The sequence below is a fragment of the Cervus canadensis genome, chromosome 3 (genome assembly GCF_019320065.1).
Source record: "Cervus canadensis isolate Bull #8, Minnesota chromosome 3, ASM1932006v1, whole genome shotgun sequence".
In the NCBI taxonomy this organism is placed as follows: Eukaryota; Metazoa; Chordata; class Mammalia; order Artiodactyla; family Cervidae; genus Cervus; species Cervus canadensis.
The window spans coordinates 82,222,983-82,243,393 of record NC_057388.1 but is presented as its reverse complement, the minus strand read 5'-3'; the positions used below and the strand labels follow the sequence as shown (position 1 = coordinate 82,243,393).

General features: G+C 39.3%; 1 protein-coding gene across 23 annotated transcripts in view; it reads left to right on the top strand.

Moving 5' to 3' along the window:
- The window catches only part of CADPS2 (calcium dependent secretion activator 2), a 590,044-nt gene that overhangs the window by 461,651 nt on the left and 107,982 nt on the right, over positions 1–20,411 (top strand). For 14 of the 23 annotated variants that reach the window (XM_043463596.1, XM_043463592.1, XM_043463582.1 and 11 more), the window contains one exon: positions 289–309. The exons of the other annotated variants lie outside the window; for them this stretch is intronic. In XM_043463596.1, coding sequence (XP_043319531.1) covers positions 289–309 — 21 coding nt within the window. The remainder of the gene's footprint in view (positions 1–288; positions 310–20,411) is intronic. 23 annotated transcript variants of the gene reach the window in all.

Sequence of the window (20,411 nt, the reverse complement as noted above, 5' to 3'; positions counted from 1 at the left end):
TAGAAATCTTGTCAGGTAGGACTGCTGAGCAGTCTCTTCTCAAAAAAAAAAAAAAAATGCATGCTTATTAGATAAGGAAAACCTTTATGCTTTTCATTTTCTCCCTTTCCCCCCTTTTTTTGTATCTTCAAAAATAGAGTTTTGTTTCATACTTAGGGTCAGACCAAGAACAAACTCAACTTTAAGTTAGAAATAGGAAGTGGGCTAATTTCTTTGCTTTTACATTATGGAGTGGGCGACATGGATAGACTTTGCTTTTCTCCTAAATATTCTTCTCTTATGTTTTAGGCCCAGCAGAAAAGGAAACAGGTAATAAATGTTTGTGCATGCCTGTGCCGTTATTTTTAATGTGGTGGTGTTGTGTTTTGATATGGATGAATAGCTCTTTCCCTTTCAGAGGTCTTGTTTGATCACTTTGACTAAGATACTGAAAAGATTTTGACTTTTGTTGGAGCTGTTGCTAATGCTTTGTAGGGAAAACACAGGCCATTTATCTCTGCAAAAGTTCAGTAATATTTTTTGATATGAGTTCAAAGCAATACATGTTAGGCTGTATTAATGTTATGCATCAGGTTTTAAGCATGTACACTAATCTTATTTAGAGCTGTTGCCAATATTTGAAGGACTCTTACAAGTAGAAAAGAGGACTATCTTCCTTTCATCATTCCCAGAAGATAACCTGAGAGTAAAAACGTATAATGCTGTTAAATAAAAAGTAAGCTGCTCTTACCTTTGCAAGTTGTTCATCATAGCAGAGGTTATAAAACTCCATTCTCAAGAAATTGCTAGAAAAGAGTTCTTCTCCAGGTCTCTAAGGTTTTTTAAAGGTTTTGTTACTTTTGTATGTGTGCATACCACTTTTGCCCATTGTAATTAATTTAATTACAGAGGCCATTGTGTGTTCATCCCATCCATCTCTGCTTCAGATTCTTGCAGGCAAGGTCTCTACTAAAATTGTTCACTGCTTTGTCTCCTACACCCAGCACTGTGCCCATGACACAAAGTAGATACTCACTACTTGGAGAGAGACAAAAGGGCCATTAGTTAGTTCCACCTGAAAACAAAGGTGCTAGAGACAAGTGATGGACCTTTCTAATGCTAGTTTTCTCAGCTTAGTCAAATTGTGCATGCAGTCTTATAGACAAGTTTACTTGGGTGGTTTTTACCTGAAGTTTTCCATTAAGGACACTATTTCATTTTTGTTTTTTCCTACCTTCAATTCTCTCCCGGCATTTGACCTCAGAAAGTGTCAGGAACAAAACACTCAGAGCGAGGAAAAGGGGAAAGAACACACCTCCAATGATGGCTGAAGTGCACTTTAGAAAAAAATGAATTCGAAAAGGAATATGAGACTCCCCTCCCCTCTCATGACAGCCCATTGTGAGAGCCCCAGTCCCATGCTCTTTAGCAAACTTTTTCAAAACCTTTTAGAGCATTTTATCCCCTGCATTTCTGTTGCAAATAATTTTTACGTAGTTTGCAGACAAGAAGTCCAGGGTTGTCAGTGGTATTCCCATTTGCCGTAGAGTAAACAAGTCAGCCAGGTGGGACTAGAGTCAGGTGCCCTGATCCCCAACCTGCAGTGGCTACGCTTCTGTGAAATGGGAAGGGTCACCGTTCGCCTTGGCAAGGATGGAGCAGAGGCAGTTGCCCTCGTTGTGAAATTTGCTGTCCCCTGTCTACTCGCTTCCACCAGATAAAAGTCAGTCTTCCCTTCTCTTGTGTTTAACATCCCTGCCATTTCTCAGCTGTCTAGGCTGCAGACTCTGCGAAAAAGACTTTTTAAAAATTAAACGCTTGCATAGAAAAGAGAAAAAAAATCAGTATAGTCTCAGTAGTTTAAGTAAATGGAAGAGAAAGATACCCTCCACTCAAGACTGTTCTGAAGTAACAGAAGAGAGGTTTTTGAGAAATGTAGTTATATTCTTCTAGTTGCATTGGGTTGCAAGTTAACAGGGTTGCTTAGTAAGTGTTCTTGGAGGTGCTTTTAACAGTGAGTAAAAATGAGAGTATCAGTTGCATGTGGAGGAGCTTAAAGGCTTGATAAAACTTTGAAATAGTCCTCTCTTGAGCATTATAATCATTATCCTCTGTTAGTTTGTCCAACGCAGAGAATAAAATTCATCCAGGGTTTGTCATCATTTTGTCATCTGTTGACCTGTTGCCCCAGGGGTTTTTCATTTATACTGCTTCAATGGTTTCTTAAACTGCTCTTCAGAATAAATATTTTACAGATGAGACAACTGAGACTTTAGAAAAAGTCAGCAACTTGCATGAGGTCATGCTGCGATTGAAATTGAGCTGACCTGAGACTTGCACCCGTATTCCTCAATCACCATGGCCCACTCCACGCTCTTCCTCTGGCCTCCCTGCCTCCAGGGTGATCTGATCTAAAGTCATGACATTTTCTGACAAACCACTCACATACCATCACAAAAGCTAAGGGTTATTTGTAGAATCACTTTTTCCAAAAATAATATTTAATAAGAGAAAACAGTTACATGCTAGGCATTATTCTAAGCACTTTACATGGATCCATTTATCCTTTACAACCTCTCTTTACAGTAAATATTACTTTTGTTATTTCCTTTTAGAAAACAGAAGGAGAAGGGTAATTATCTGCGAGCCAGTCTCTGGTCACATAGCTAGTAAGTGGAGATTAGAACCCACTGTCTACCTGTTAAGCTGCCTTCATATTTTCCCTGCACTTCCCTACCTCTCCATTCTGCACTCAGTTAAAATGGACATTTGAAATGGAACAGTGCTGCCCATAGAGATACAATGAAAGCCATATTTGTAACTTAAAATTATTTGGTAGGTGTATTTAAGAGGTATTTTTAAAAGCAGTGAAATTAATTTTAAGATTATAGGTTATTAACCCAATATATCCAAATATTTCCATTTAAAAATGTATCCAGTATACACAGTTATTACAATATTTTACATTCTTTTTTTCCTGCAATGTTTCTGAAATCCAGTGGGCATTTTCCTCTGCCAGCACACCTCCATGAGAAGTAGCTACTCATCCATATCCCAGTGACCAGTGGCTGCTGAACTGGACAGCACAGGCCTCTGGTGGAAGGCTAAGAGGACTCCAGAAACTAAATCTTTATTTTCCCTGACACTTCTTAAGTGTCAAAGGTTGAATATAATTAAAATGTGCCACCTCTCTACAACCCCAAGTGATTCTTCCTTCTTTTTCTTTATAACCCATATGATCTAACACGCAAGGGAGTTATTTCATCCAGCTATTGTCCTAGAATGTTAGCCCCTCCCCGCCCCCAAGGGCAGGGCTTGTGTATTTCAAAACTGCTGTATCTCTAGTGCTGAAAAAAGTGCGCAGTGCATTGTTACTTGATATAAACTTTATTGAATAAATGATTGAGTTTATGGCACAGTGATCAGACTCTACAGTAGAGAGAATATCTGTAAACTGGCAAGCTGGCTTACAAAAGGTCATTCAAACCAACCCCTGAATAGTTAACAGTATAGAGCAAAAATGAACCACTGATTTAAAATAACAAGATTGGAAAAATTAAACCAGAATTTCATGCCCTTTATTGGGGCAGGGGTTGGGGGAGGCGTGGTAAAGAGGCTTGGGATCACACAAGCCAGAAGTTATAGACAGCAATTGTATTAATTACAGCTAGTAATCTAACCTGTTTCAGTAGTTGTTTCTATAATTTAAAATGATGTTCAGCATTTGACTCATAGTTCTCATCCTTGGGAATTCTTCAAATTTTCCATTGGCAGCACAGATTTGAAGAGAAAAGGGGATTTTACAACTCTGTATTAGATGAAATACAACAGATGACCCCTCTCTAAATGCCTTCTTTCCTTCTTGGAAATTGTTTACGTGAGTTTTATGAGAACGCTTTTGTAGTTCATTTGAAGAATTCATTTGAAGAACCTGAAATTTCTAGAAAGCAAATTTTTTTTTAATTTTAAGAAATGTTTGAGATTTACACTGTTGCAAAATCAGCTAGTTTCCTCTTTGGTTTAATTTTACCCCTAACTTTTTATATAATAAGAAGATCATTTTTATTGATAATCCAAGGTTCAAAATGATACTGAAACTAGGTTTCTAATTGTGTGTGTGTGTGTTTTAATCACATGCCTTATTGATGCAAATTATTTTTAAAGAAGAATTCATTTGTTCTTTAATTCAAGGAATCTTTTAATGAACAGAAACAGCTATAAAATGTCTAACAACCATCTCTGCTTTCTCCTAAAAACTACATAACATTTTGTGACTTACGATGAAAGAGGAGGGAGACCTCTCCTTAGAGCTTGCCTTGACCTGGGATGTTTTACATCAGTTTGGTACCTAAGCTCCTTGTGAATCTCAGTACGTGGAGGTGCCCTGAACAGAAGGTAGCATGGAATGAACATGCAGAGGCTTTGTGCAGTGAGGATCTGTCTAGGTCCTTGTTGCCAGGTTCCCGGCTCTAACCCCCTAGTGCTCTCATTTTCAAGGTCTCAGTTGAACAGGAGAGACGTGCTTTCCCAGAGGGCCGCACTGCTTGCTTTCTTTGAGTGGGGAAGTTGCCCTGCAGCCCTCCTGACGTCATTAGGATGTGTTTGCCATCTGGGTGGCATTTTAATTTAGCACTTCATTGTCAAAGTGGAGCAGTAAATAATAAATATATGAAATCAGTAAAGAACCCTGATTCTTTCCTGCAGTAAAGGAGTAAAGATAGGGCAGGATAGTGCAGTGCGGGAGCCCCAGGAGATGCAGGTTTGATCCCTGGTTGTGGAAGATCCCCTGGAGGAGGGCATGGCAACCCACTCCAGTATTCTTGCCTGGAGGATCCCATGGACAGAGGAGTCCATGGTGTCACACAGAGTCAGACACAACTGAAGCTACTCAGGACGCACACACATTCTACTTAAGGGCATGTGTGTACAGAAGTAAGTATATAAACTGCAGAGTTGATGAAAAATTTTTTTGTTAATGAATTGATAATTTCTTTCTAATATTTCCAGGATAACATAACAGTTTACTCTCATCAAAGTTTTTGAGTTTCCTTACAAATTTGATTTTTAAATTTTGGAAGGATTATGTGTTACCATGAATTCAAGCTACAATGTCTAAGTAATAGACCTGAAATCTTGCATTCCCATAAAGCCTGACAACACTTTTCAAGAGGTAATTTGTGTACTAAAAGAAACAAGTGGAAATGGAATTGTTAGTTGTTCAGCCATGTCTGACTCTTTGCAACCCCATGGACTGTAGCCTGCCAGTCTCTTCTGTCCATGAAATTCTATAGGCATAGGCAAGAATACTGGACTGTGTTGCTATTCCCTTCTCCAGGGGATCTTCCTGACCCAGGGATTGAATCTGCATGCAGGCAGATTTTTTACCATCTGAGCCACCAGGGAAACCCAAAGTCCTTGCCTTGAAGATAATAAAGAGTCCAGCCTATTAGGACAATGTGACCTGGACTGTGGGATCTTGGACTGAAAATAAAAACCTCAGTGACCATTTGTGCTTCTGATTATTTCACCTGATGGTTTAGGAACAAATTGATAGATACAATTTCTGACTCTAAAACAGAGAGAATGACGTGTTGTCATTTTCTTTAAAATATCTGAGAAAATCATATAAATCTATAAAGTTTTTCTTTTTCTTTTCTTTTTTTTTTTTTTTTTTTGAGCTACCCTGAGTTAGTATCTCTGATTATCTAGATAGGGATCAAATTAAAATTCATTTTTGCACTATATATAAGGAAAAGCTGTGAGTATTTTTCAGGTGGTCAATAAAATATTTAAATTACCTAAGAAGATAATTGTTTTCTGATAGCTATAAATTATTTTAATTTTATCAGCTAGGATGACACAATTGAAATGTTAATTTTAAACTATTTTTATCAGCATGTTCTTGTCAATATATTGGTGTCTTTCACACCTCCTTGCCACACCATTAGCCTTATTCTATATGATGCATGTACAGAAAGTATTAAGACCATATTCTTTTTAAAGTATTATGCAATAATATAAATTCATTTTGACTATTTCCACATCTGATCTGGAATAAATGAGGATTTCTAGTATGTTTATTTGCCCCAAATTTTCTCTCCCACCAACTCACTAGGCACTCAAGATAAGCACCTGCACTATAAAATTTGTGTTCATGTCATTAACCAACTGATGACAATGTTGGCAGATTCGTTTCCATATATCCAAAGCCAGTTTGGGACCATAATAGGCAGGAGTTGCAGGGATTATTGACTAGAAGAGGCAAGTGAAGGCATGATTTGCTTATGTCTGACAGAGCTTTAATGTTCTGTGTGTATCTTCCAGCAGCTTAGGACAGAGTACAAGCGTGTGGTACAGTTGCTCATTAGCTCTCTGTACACTCAGGTCACTAACCAAGTGAAGAGTCAGATGAAGACATAAGGCGCACCCTTGTATGCCAGGGGTGGCCTGGGACCTCTGCACCCACTGTTCATCCACAGCTTTAGTTACCAAAGGACAAGGGTTCTGACAAAGCGTGTAGACATTTCTTTTCAACTTTTTATTTTATATTGGAGTACTGAAGCTGAAACTCCAATACTTTGGCCACCTGATGCAAAGAACTGACTCATTTGAAAAGACCCTGATGTTGGGAATGATTGAAGGCAGGAGGAGAAGGGGACAACAGAGGATGAGATGGTTGGATGGCATCACCAACTTGATGGACATGAGTTTAAGTAAGGGCCAGGAGTTGGTGATGGACAGAGAAGCCTGGTGTGCCACAGTCCATGGGGTTGCAAAGAGTCGGACACAACTGAGCGACTGAACTGAACAGCTAGTTGGCAATGTTGTGATAGTTTCAGGAGGACAGGAAAGGGTCTCGGCCGTACATATACATGTGTCCATTCTACCCCAAATTCCCCTCGCATTCAGGCTGCCATGTAACACTGAGCAGAGTTCTCTGTGCTGTAGAGTAGGTCCTTGTTGGTTATCGTTTTTGAATATAGCAATGTGTACATTTCCATCCCAAACTCCCCAACCATCTCTTTTCCCCATTCTTCCCCCCTGGCAACCATCAGTTTGTTCTCTAAGTCTGTGAGTCTGTTTTTGTTTTGTAAATAAGTTCATTGTATCATTTCTTTTTAGATTCCCAATATAAGGGATGTCATATGATATTTCTCTTTCTCTGTCTGACTTCCTTCACTCAGCGTGACAATCTCTAGGTCCCGCATGGAGACATTTCAGGATACTTAGCCCTGTCTCCTCTAAAATTAGTTCTGGGTCTGCATTCCTCTAACGTCCTTCCTGATTGACCTTCGTCTAATTCTGGGAAAGCATCAGTATGCACTGCTCCATCTAAAGCAACTGTTGGCTGCGCCATCATGCTACCCTCTGCTTTTGGCTTCTGTCCTTTGTATTGGGGTTAATATTGCCAGGGCTGAATGACTTGTCATGCCATGAAGTCTTTTGTGACCTAAGTGAGCAGAACTTTTCCTTGATCATCAGTCTCTTTGTCAATGAGTCATCCATCTTTTTCTCAGTTATCATTTTATTCTGTTTGAGTGTGAATTGCAATAGATAAGGACAGTTTCAGAGACAGTCATAGCGTATTCTGTATATAAAAGAAGGAAAACCTGATTCAATCATGATCAGTGTTCCCTTTCCAGATTAGGCTATCATAGGAACATGACCCTAAGTTTCAATGACACCTAAATTTAAGATTTTTTAAGGGAAGTCAGTACTTTTTAGTCTTATAAAGGACATAGTAAGCCTCAGTTTTCTAGCTCTGTAGTTGCAAACTTCCTGTTACTCACACCCACTTGTCTCTTCTCTTCTGCATCATCAGGGGATGAGTTATCTTCTCTTCAAGGCCAACTCATCCACCTGTGATGTTGACCCCAATTCTACCTACCCCTTTCCGGAGGTATTTTGTTCCATCATATATCCCTTCTTTCTCCTGTGGCTTGTACCTCTGTCTTCTTTTACATTATTTACCTTCCATTTCTAACATTGGTATCTCCCTAAAAAACACCTTGTCTTGAGTTCTGCCTCCTTTCAGCTGCCATCCAAAGAGCAGGGTATAATCTCACCTTCGTTTCACTCACTTTCATTCCATTTTGCCCAAAAAAGAGTGCCTTCCAGTCTCACCAGTCTGTCTGGTGGGGAGTTAGCTACCCTAGTCTGATGTATGACTGGTCAGAAGGAGAGAGGGAGGGAGGGAAACTTTGAAATTCTGCCCCTGCCTCCCCGCACATTGCCTTGAGACGTCCAATGCCTTAGCTCTTGTCATTGGGATTGGTAGCAGTAGGTCAGGTGGCCAAGATCTGCAGTATTATCAGGACAGGGGCTCAGCTGTGATGCAGTGAGAGTTTGATGAAAACAGGAAAGAGCTGAGCCACCCCCATCATCCCTTCACTCTTCCACATCCCAACCCTCAGCCTGGTGAACTAAAGCTAAGGAGACTTTTAACCAAGTGCTGTTGCTTTAAATCTAACAAATCAATGGTGAATCCCTATGCATAGGAGTTGCCTGATAGATTAGTATGAAAAGGGAATCTATCAGTATTGGTTCTGTGTTGCCTGAGACTCTCTACTCCAAAGACTAAGATTCTCTCCTTTCAAAGTCCCTGCAAAGGGCACAGGCCCACCCATCACCCCATTCTCTGTACTTCCAAATGATCTTGAGCTCTCAATCCAAAATTACTAGACTCCGAAGGAGTGCAGCTGTTAGTAAAGACAATAAGTAATATGTATTATCTGGAACTGGTGGAGGAAGAATTTAAACTGAGCATAATAGTCTCAAAGCAATACAGAAAGATGCTTAGCAGTGTGATGCAGCAACTAGCAGTAGTGAAGAACCGAGTGGAAGTATTGGGTATGAAATAATATGGTTGTAAGAAAAACAGGATACAGGATGAATACAGCTGAAAAACTAGCTAGTGACCTAGGCGATTAGAAGGAGGGCAGCAAGAAAGGAGAAATAAGTAGACAATACAAAAGAAAAATATAAGTGTTATAAAAAATAGAAATAGAGTAAGATAGACTTCTATCTGACTACTTAGGAAAGAATGCAGATAAATACAGTATGAAAACAAAAATGAACTAGAGACACACGACAGAGAAAATACTCGAAAAGTATTGTGAACAAATACAAAACTTGAAAGTCAGAAATTGATACATTTCTCAAAAAGCTGTATATTGGTAAAATCAGCCCAAGAAACAAAGCTTAAATGGCCATAAGTTTTAGAGAAAATGAAGTAGTTGTCAAAAATCTCCCATCCCCAAATCCCTAAGAACAGTTGTTTGGGGAGGTAAATTCTACCAAATTTTAAGGAACAAATAATTCCTATCCAAAATAAGTTCAATAAAATGGGAAATGAGGGAAGTTTACTTCATAAAACAAGCATAATCTTGATTCCCAAGCCTGATAATGACAATAGAACAAGAGAGAATTATTATAGGTCCTTTTCATTATAAGCATACATATAAAATTCCTAGATATATTAACTCACAAATCCGGCAGTGTATTTGGAAAATAACATATCATGATCAGTGAGATTTGTTTCAAATATATAAAAGTGATTCAACATCAAAAACTAAAAACTTAAAGATCATATGACCTCAATAGATATTTTTAAAAAGGTGAAACAGTTCAACACTTAGGCATTAAAAAGATTAGACTGTTAGCTTAGAAAGAGTTCCTTAGCTTTGTAAAATTCATATAGAAAAATATCTACAGTGGATATTTAATGAAGAAATTTTAAAGTCATTCTCTAGGATTAGGAATAAGACAAATACATACATTATCATTTTTCATAATACTGAGTCTCACACTCTCTACCTAAGAGGAATGAAAAAAAAAGTGAGTCAAAAGAATGGAAAGAGAGGAGATAAAACCACCATTGTTTGCAAATGATCATCTTCCCTAGAATAGTCCACAGGATCTAAATAGTACCTATTACATACTAGAGTTCATCAAGGTTGTAAAGTCAGCCTGTTAAAATTAATTGCCTTTCTCTACACCAGTGGTCCTCAAACTTTATAATTTTGGGACCTATTATACTCTTAAAAATTAATGCAAAACAAATGTATAAAAAAACATATAAAATGTTGCTTAAAAATAAACATAAACCCATTACTTGTTAACATAAAATATTTTTATGAAAAGGAAAAATGTCCAAAACAAACAAAAAACTCATGAGAAGTGTAACAGTGTTTTACCTTTTTGTATATCTATTTTAATTGCTTCCCTAATTGAAAACATCTAGATTCTCATACATACTTCTGCATTCAGTCTGTTGCAATGTGTTATTTTTGGTTAAGACAGGAAAAAAATCTGTGTTCAATCTTACTGTAGTTGAAAAGTGTTAGTAAACTTTTCATACAGTTATGAGTTTTCTTCTCAGCAAATGGAAGTTTATTATAGGTTAATTGAAATGTGGAATCTGAAAGCAAATCAGTAAACTCTTCATGAGGTTTCATTAAGTTCCGTTGATTTATCATGTATTTTGAATGCATCTTTCACCTTGTGTAGTTTTTAACACCAAGTATTGATCATTTGAAAAATATGCAGTGACTTGTGATCTTTTTAATATTAACAAATATTATGTAATACTGAAAAAATCACCCTTGTCAGTATCACCCTTGACTCATCAAAAAAGCCTTAAAGTATTGGGAAGCTGTCAAGCTCATGACAGATATGTTTTCTAAAATTCTACCCTTGCTTGAAAGCTTCCATTTTATCACTGGCAACAAATACTGTCTGTTGTTTCCTTAAAGTGACAGGTTTACTTCATTTTTCAGAAAACATCTGCCAGATTTCCAAGTCTGAATAACCATACTTTGTCAGTAGTTCTCAACTAAAAATGGTTCTCTGTAAAAGAATAAAATGCAGTTAGCTCAGCCTTGGACTGAAACAGTCCAAATACTTTTCCCTGAGATAATCACTGTGCTTCAGTATACCAAAGCACTTGACACAAATTTCTCATTTTCTCACAGCTGATATTTTTTTAAATGTATACTCAAGGGTAGAAATTCAATAAAATTAATAATTTTTACTCTTCCATCCAGCATTTTTTCTTGAGTACGTGGTGATAAAGAACACATGAGAAGTATAATTTAGCACCTTAAGCCTTGATTCATGGTGAGGTAACAACAGTTTTACCTACTATTGCTTTTGCACCATTAGTGTAAATGTCAACAGAATTTAAAGGCAAAACATCTTATTATGATTTTGACTATGCAGGCCCCCCAAAACGTATTGGGGATCCACAGTGGTTCATGGACCACACTCAGAAATACTACTTTGCACCATCATTCTATTAGGTAGATGGATGGATAGATAAGGTACCTTTCACAGTAACCACCAAACTCTAAGGTATCCAGCCAGACTATACAGAACTTCTAGACTTCTATAAAGAAAACTTTGAAATTTAAATGAAGGTCACAGCGAGTAATCTAAATAGATATAGAGACAGTTCATGTCCTTAAGAGAGATGACTTAATAATAGGTAAACTCTCCCCCCAAGTTGGAGAAGGCAATGGCACCCCACTCCAGTACTCTTGCCTGGAAAATCCCATGGACGGAGGAGCCTGGTAGGCTGCAGTCCATGGGGTCTCTAAGAGTCGGACACGACTGAGCGACTTCATTTTCATTTTTCACTTTCATGCATTGGAGAAGGAAATGGCAACCCACTCCAGTGTTCTTGCCTGGAGAATCCCAGGGACGGGGGAGCCTGGTGGGCTGCTGTCTATGGGGTCGCACAGAGTCGGACACGACTGAAGTGACTTAGCAGCCCCCCAAGTTAATCTATAATTTCACTACAACGTCCATCAGAATTTCAGGATCTTAGGAAAAACTGATAAAAGTTACTCCAAAATTTAAATAAAAGAATAAAGAGTACAGGAAAACTGTATTAACTTAAGGAAAAAGCAAAACAGTGTAGAGACTTGCCTTGCCACATACTGAGACGATTTATAAAACAATCCCCAAAGCCCATGATCAACCAGATACTCAGAACAGGAATGTAGAGACAGAGGCGTGTATAAATGGGAGACTGATGTGCTTCATCCAGAATACAGTGGGACCACAAATCACTTTGGAAGGATAGGCTGTTCTAGGAATGTTAAAAAGACAACAGCAGCAGCAGCTAAATGGTTTAAGAGAAACTGAATCTGTCTCTAAGGAAAAAACATGATCTCCAGACAGATTGAAGACATCAGAGTATTACAAAAAACATCTACTACTGTCAATGCTTCATTTCTTTTTATTGTTAACTATCATCAAGCAACATTTTTATCTTTTCACTTCCTCAGTTTTCCAAACTTCCAATTTAGTAACTTCATTTTTCTATGCAGAATTGTTAACCAACCATTTATGCTTGGAAAAAAAATTCTTCACACACTCTGAAATGCTACTTTGAGCGCTCCATGAACCATATTGACTCTTGACATTTCAAAGGAAGATTTGTAAAATAATATGAGGTAAATACCCAAGATAAGGCATTGGGAGTACTTACTTAAATATACCCCAGATTCCTCAGAATCTGGAAAAGTGACAGCCTTCCTAAAGCTTCTCTCTTGGGTGAATATTTGCCTTTTGTAAAAATTCTTAGAACAGAAGCACCTGCTGATAAAACAAAACGTTTATGTAATGTCTCCTTCAGGGCGTTCCTCCCTGAGAACTATTCCCTTGGCCATGCTCCGTAACACTCTGAACAGCTCTTGCTAGAATCTTGTCTCCTTCCTCTGAAGATGCATGGAAATCTCATTACAAGTGTTCAACACCTGTTACCTAAAAGGTCTCAGAAAGGGTGTCAGTTTATTCAGCTCACTTGACAGTGTCTCATGTATTTTTTTGTGTTTTATTTTTATTTTTGTATAGATTGTGGCTCACAGGTAAATTCAGCCTTGAAATAACTAGCTTTCCTGAGCAATTCTGTCGAATTTGTCATTCTCTAAATCCAGGTTTTGAAACCAACTGATTGATGACCTTCTTATTTATTTACTAACACATGTCAACAGGCAAACCAAGTGACAGGCAGCAGTGTGGCTCCTGTAGCACCTTGTTAATCCGAGTAGTTTAGGTGTATTACAAAGTCTTTTCACTTGGACAAAACCAGAGTAATGCAAACTGACAGATTTCACCTCTTTATTTCTCAACAGAATGTGTAAGTGCTCAAAGCCTTAGACAGATAACTAGTTTGGGAAATTAGGGAGATATCTTGTAGCCCATAGCAAAGTGGCCATATAGCTTCAAGCACTCAGTTTGAATTTGTATTGCTGGATTTGTATTGCTGGATTTTATTTTCAAAAGGGAAACCTATAAAATATCCCAGAGGCATCAGTGTACACACACACATTCATGGTGGCAGACAGACCCAGGAGGTTACAAGCAATCGTAGACGTACTCCGGTCAGCAGGTCCAACCCTGCAGTCTTCAGTTGGTCTGTATACTTGCCCAGCTAGGAGACTTTTTCCAAATCATGGTTTCAAATACATTATCACCACTAATGCATGGGCTGGCTGCCTTAACAGATCTTGATTATGTGTCAAAGGAAACAAAGACATACATACAGACATCAAAATCTTTTGACTAGGGACTTCCTTGGTGGTCCAATGGTTAAGACTTCGCCTTCCAAAGTAGGGTGTGCAGGTTCAATCCCTGATTAAGGAGTTAAGATTTCACATGGCTTGTGGCCAGAAACCCAAAACATTAAGCACAGCAATATTACAACACATTCAATAAAGACCTTTTAAAAAATGGTGAACATCAAAAAATATCTTAAAGAGCTTTTGACTAATTTCTTAGCATCCAGGGCTACAAATCTTCAATTGTGGTTGCTGTGTCTAGAAGACTTCTCATTTCTTCTCCTTCAGTTTGTCTTCCAGCTGGCAAGCCTCTGTGATGCCTTTCTCCTTGACCATTGCTCATTGCTGAACAAACCATCTTCACCCCCATTGCCTCACTGGATCCTGCTTACCTAACCCACATTGTTCACAGGCAGACTTTCTCCTAGAAAATGGAAAGAAGAGTATAGGGCCAGGAGAAGGATGAGTATGGAGGTATGAAGTTACTCCCTGTATGTAGGAATGTAATGAATGACCATGGAAAAGCTGTTTGTTTTAGGTAAATGTCTTCGGATTACCTTTATTCTTGGGCCTTCCCTGGTAATGCAGATGGTAAAGAATCTGCCTTCAATGCAGGAGACCCAGGTTTGATCCCTGGGTTGGAAAGAGCCCCTGAAGAAGGAAAGGCTACCCACTCCAATATTCTGGCCTGGAGAATTCCATGGACAGAGGAGCCTGGTGGGATACAGTCCATGGGATCTCAGAGTCTGACACAACTGAGTGACTTAACACTTTCACTTTCACTTTCAATCAGAAGACTGGAAGGACTAGGCATGAAATTTAAGATGCTATAGGCCTTAATTATATGATAATTTAGTTTTGGTGTGTCAGTTACTATAATTGAGATTATTCTGATGGTTTTCAATTTCTGAATCTGAGTTATATTGAGGAGAAATAAATATGGTATATATATGTGTGTGCTTACTTGCTCAGTCATATACAGCTCTTTGTGACCCTTTAGACTGTAGCCTGCATGGCTCCTCTGTCCATGGGATTTTTCCAGGCAAGAATACTGGAGTGGGTTGACATTTTCCTCCTCCAGGGGATCTTCCCAACCCAGGGATCAAATCCACATCTCCTTTGTTTCCTGCATTGCAGGTGGATTCTTTACCTGGTCAGCCATCAGGGAAGGGAAGTCCGTGGTGTGTGTGTGTATGTGTATACACATACACATATGTATATACATACACATGTATGTGTGTGTGTGAAGAGCAAAACCAGGGAAGGGACCATTTCTCAGTTTCAGCTGCTGAATATATTGATACGTGTGTGCGTGTAAGATACAGATAGATTTCTTGGCTGAAGACTTGTCTTTAGAAAAGCACCTATTGTACAGTTATTAGCTGTCAGAACTGCCAATGGAAAAAAATTCTGCTGTCATTAGAATCTTGCCACATATTTCTAGCAAGAGCTAACCAGGCCAAAGTAAATATGCACACAAGAAAGTTTTCTTCTCTTTCAAGCCTTCATAGGCTCTGCAGTCAGCAACACTGCAGATTTCCATTTCAGGTGAGATCTTTGATCTTCTGGTTTCACAGATTTGAAGAAAGCCAGAGTCTCAATAGCTAAAAGGACTAAGTTAAACTTGAATAAAACTCAAATCAGGGTATGTTTCTCCATGCCTTTTTTTTTTTCCTTTTTGTCCACTTTGCAGCTGTGGCATCTCAGTTCCTGGCCCAGGGATGGAATTGGGGCCACAGCAGTGAAACCCCAAAACCAGTAGGCCACCAGGCAACTCCCCTGTTTCTCCACTCTTAAAAGTCAAGTTTTAGAAGCCTGTGACAAGTGTTAAACCAAATAATACTCAACTGGTTGTGTATGGATCTCAATAGTCCTGTCTCTGTAATTCCATCACAGTCGTTCCTCACTTTAATATCTCAGGAGAAGGGACTTTCCTGGCAATTCAGTGACTAAGACTCCACTCTTCCAGTGCAGGGGACCAGGGTTTGATCCCTGGTCTGGGAATTAAATCCCACAGGCAGCAACTCAGAGTTCACATGTCACAGCTAAAGATCCTGCATGCTGCAAACAAGATCAAAGACCTGGTATGCCACAGCTAAGACCCAGAGCAGCCAAGTAAATAAATAATAAACAAGATAAAATTTTTTTAAAAAAGATCTTCAGAGGAGACAGTACCTCCATATTCCTCCTCAAGAAACTTGCACCGCGTGTCACTGACATTTACATCCAAATATATCGGGCTTTTTCTGGCCTGTCACTCATAGATCACTGGCTGTGGCTTATGGAGGTTGCTCAATTGGATCCAATTTGGCTGCCGTTGTCTGTAGTCCAGTGTCAATTCTCCTGTGCTCTATAGCCAACCATTTCCTTAAAAATGGATTTATTGATGCGAAAGACAATCCAGGTAAAGTATTTAATATATCTGTGACCACAGGACAATTATTTGAAAGCACTATATCATTAGCATGGTTAATTCCAAGGAGGTATTAACTGCAACTGTTGCTTTAAATGACGGGTCATTAAACAAGTTGGCCCCAAAGGGAGTCTTGGAATTAGGAAGCTACAGACCTATTGTTTTCAAACATCTGTGGCACTGGTATTTTCATGTATTGTAAATGGCTATAGGGAGGCATTCCAGATTATTTTCATTCACCTAAGGATTGTCCAAAAATATACCTCATCCTATCTGGAATAACATTACAGAAAGGGATAGTGTGTTCTGATTCTACAGAATAAAGTCACTTTTTTTCTAAAATGAAATTTATGTAACCATGTAGCTTGACTGCAGGTAAAGGAAGAAATAATTTGAAGTTTCAACAAGTCATCTTTGTTTTTCATAAACACTAATAATTGTCAAAGTGCATTCCCCAGACCAGCACTTCCTGGGACCTGTGAATTGTTTGACCCCCACACGAGAGCTACTGAATCTAAACCTCTGGGGCTGATGTCATCAGTCTGTGTTTCAACAAGCCCTCCGGGTGATTCTGGTGCATGATGAAGTTGTGAATCACGGACCTATACTGAAGACACTCAATTCATTGATTAGAGCTATGTATTATGTCTAGCACTCAGGGTGTGTGCGTACATGCTCAGTAGCTAGGCCTTGTCTGACTTGTTGTGACCCCCATGGATGGTAGCCCACCAGGCCCCTCTGTCCTTGGAATTCTCCAGGCAAGAATACTGGAGTGTAGCCATTTCCTCCTCCAGGGGATCTTCCAGGGACTGAACCCATATCTCCTATATTGGCAGGCAGGTTCTTTACTACTGAGCCACCAGGGAAGCCCATCTGGAACTCATAGAACCATAATAGGTTCAGTAAGACAGTTCAAGAGAGAGTCAGTGATAAGCCATCCTTTTGCAACAGTTAGTAGTGCCAAGTTTGGGGAGTCATATCTTAAGCAGATATAGATCAGGTTGGGGATGTGGGGTTCAGATTTGGGCTACACCTCTCCCCTAGATTCTAGGATGGTCTTTTTAGCCAGCAGGTTGTATTCTCTTCCCTCTAGGGGACTAAGTTGAGAGCATTTCCCCCAAAGTTATCTCTTCTAGTCATAAGCTCCAAAGTGGCAGACAGGTGGGAGGAGGAGTGGTTGTTTTGTTTAATGGGAAAATATTTGATCTCCTGCCCTCCTTCCCTCTTGCGATATAAAGGCCCATGAGTATTGAGGTCTGACCAGGGGTAGGACCCCCCAAGGACCTAGCTGTACTAGACTCTGTATCTCTTACCAGGTTGCTATGCCTGAAGCTAGAGGGTAGGTCAGAAAATCTCAATAAAATTTACATTTTCCAATTGTGTTCTTCACTTGAATCACATGAACAAGGAGAACATTGACCCCAGACAAGAATTAAGATTCAAATTAAGACAGGCTGGGGAGCCAGTAGAAATTTCTGAGCCAGCTGGGCTGGCCTAAAGGGTGGGTGAATGGAAAAAGGCATTTAACATAGAGGTGGTAGTTCAGATGGAGCAATTTCTGATCTGATTGGTATAAAGCATGTATGTGTACATAGCAGTGTGCAGCATATGTCCGTAGTATGATACTGCCCAGTATTTTTATAAGAGGGTGAGGAAGGTGACAGGAGCAGTCACAATCTTATTGGGTTGGCCAATAGATGGCCAAGATGTTATGGCCGTAAAATGTTATGGAAACCCATATGAACTTTTCGGCCAGCCCAATACTTTGGTGGACGAGGGTCACAAGGAAATAGAGGGATCCCTTCCACCATTTCTCAGCGGGGTCTGTGGGTAGATAAGTCTTCCTGATCAGCAGCCCACAGAGAGGGTGCCGACAGTCCTTGCTACTGAATGACCTTTGGGGTTTCAGGTAGAACTCAGTTGTTGTATCCTTGGGCCAGCCTCCTTGTTTAGTTGAACCTTACAAGGCACAGGCTCCCTGTCTCGGTCTCCACAGTGTCCCATGTAGATGCTTCCACGTCGCCCATCTCCTTATTTGGAACAAGCTGTACACCTTCCTTTAATGCCTTTCTCTAGATGATGGTCATTTCTCCACTTCCTCCCCCTCTTTCCTCTTTCTTTTTTTATTTCTTTACTTTTCCTTTTCTCCCCAGGACCTGCAGTTCTCCCCAGCATCTCTTCTTCAGGTGTACAAGCTTCTCTCCTCAGTTACCCCCTGAATGTCAGGGCTTTCTCCTCATTCATCTGATTTTTTTCCTTTAGAGGGAGGGAGTGAGTGCTTTTTCTTCAGATGGGGGGAGGGGAAAGATGGGCGACTTCAGTGTCAGCCTGTGGCTAACTTTCTCTGATCTAGAGTTTCTGAACTCAAACACACACCCACCAAGAAGATAACTTGATTCTGAAGAACTCCATGTATTATACACAAGCAATTAAAACCTTTCTTTTTGATATATCTTTGATGCTATTTCTTTCCTATTTCTTTCTGCATAGTGAGTACATTTAATTCACTCTCTGTCAGAGCTTTTTTCGTAGAACTTCCTCTTATTAACCAAAAAGGGATGGGATGCAGCTCTGTCCTCTACTTAATAAGCTGATTAGGGGGAAAGATACATAAATTCATTGAAGGCAGAAGTTCTATTCATCATTCTATCCCCTCAGTTATTAATACAATATCTTACATGCTTGTTTGTTGAATCAAATTCAGGGCCACAAAATCTGGGGATGGTGAAGAATCAGCAAGAAATCTTGGCACATATATAGGAACTATTGTTGGTGCACTCCAGCTAGTTGTCATGATCTAGACACCTAGGAGAAAGACATGGCCGTACTGTGATGGGATTATCATCATAGCCCTCAATTCAACACCATTCTGAGTTCTATTTCTTCTTTAGCTGCAAGTACAGATATAGTCAGTCTGTTAAAAGTTAAGGTCAAATACATTTCAAATCTCTGTATATCTTATATGGAGAAAAATGGACTAAATTATCTTTAGACTAGTCTTCTCCCTATGTCCTCTCACAGACTTCACTGTGAGCATCCTTGTGTATCCACAAGGAACTTTGGCAGGCAGTGGCAGGGAGGGCGGCAGCCAAGGAGAGGATGCTGAGAGTGTGCACCCTATTCGAAGCAGGGGAGCAGAGTTAAAGCGTACTAATGCACAGTGGTCAGGCTGTCTTTTTAAATGACATGCTCAATTGTGTCTGACTCTTGCAACCCTTTGGACTGTAACCCACCAGGCTCCTTGTGCATCCGATTTTCCAGGCAAAAATATTGGAGTGGGCTGCCATTTCCTGCTCCAGGGGGTCTTCCTGAGCCAGGGATAGAACCCGTGTCTCCTGCATTGGCAGCAGCTGCTTTACCAGTGAGCCACCTGGAAAGCCCTTCTTAAATGTACAGAGGTACATAATTAAAGGGCTTCCTTGGTGACTCAGGAGTAAAGAATCTGCCTGCCAATGCAGGAGACACAGGTTCAGTCCCTGGCTCCGGAAGATCCCCTGGAGACGGAAATGGTAGCCTGGTGGGCTACCGTCCATGGGGTTGCAATAGAGTCAGACACGACTCAGTAACTAAACAACAACACATAATTAAAAGGAATTGCTTTGAGGAGCCAAGAAGTGTTATCATAGAAAAGTAAAAGTTTTCCAGAATGAAAAACTTTCTTAGCCAAGAGCAATACTTTGAAATTCATCAAGAAATCTTGCGACTTTAGGTATCTTTTTTTTTTAAATATCACTGTTTGAAATGCATTACAACTATCAGCAACTTGATGTTGAGGCTTGAAGAATATTGAGGCACCTGTAATGCTGTAGAAATGTTACAAAAAGAGGGAAGTGGACATTTTAAGGGTGATTTCTCAAATATTCACAGCATTCAGAATTTTAATGGCACTATTGATAACCTTGTTATCTAATAGACTTCTGACTACAAAATGCATTAAACTTCTTGGCAGTAGTCAAATGAGTGGCAGCCAGAGATGGCATACATAGTGTGCTTGATAAAAATTCTACTTATTTAAAGTGTTAGAGTGGCCATTATGTTCAAGTACGAAGTTTTGAGACTCTCAGTAAATTTAATCTAGAAGAAAATGTTTCAGACTGTTTTTAAGTTTCAGTGGAACACAAGGTACTCTGAGTTCTTCCTTAAGAGAATGTCAAATGTAAAAGCTAGTTTTGACATATTCACATGTAAACATATTCACACGTAATAAGTTTTCAGGTAGCTTCCTTGGTTCTTTTCCATTATTGCCTACTTGTGGCTAAAGATATGGTAACTTTATAAGCTCAAACTTTCAGCTATTTCAGAAGTTTCTATTAAATAAAGGTGGATGAGTTTATATTAAATAAACTTCTGAGTTTATTTAGAAGTTTATTTATATTGAATAAATATAGCTTATTTATATTGAATAAACTGTATTTATTTTTATATAAATATTTAGTTGAGTGTGTATATGTGTA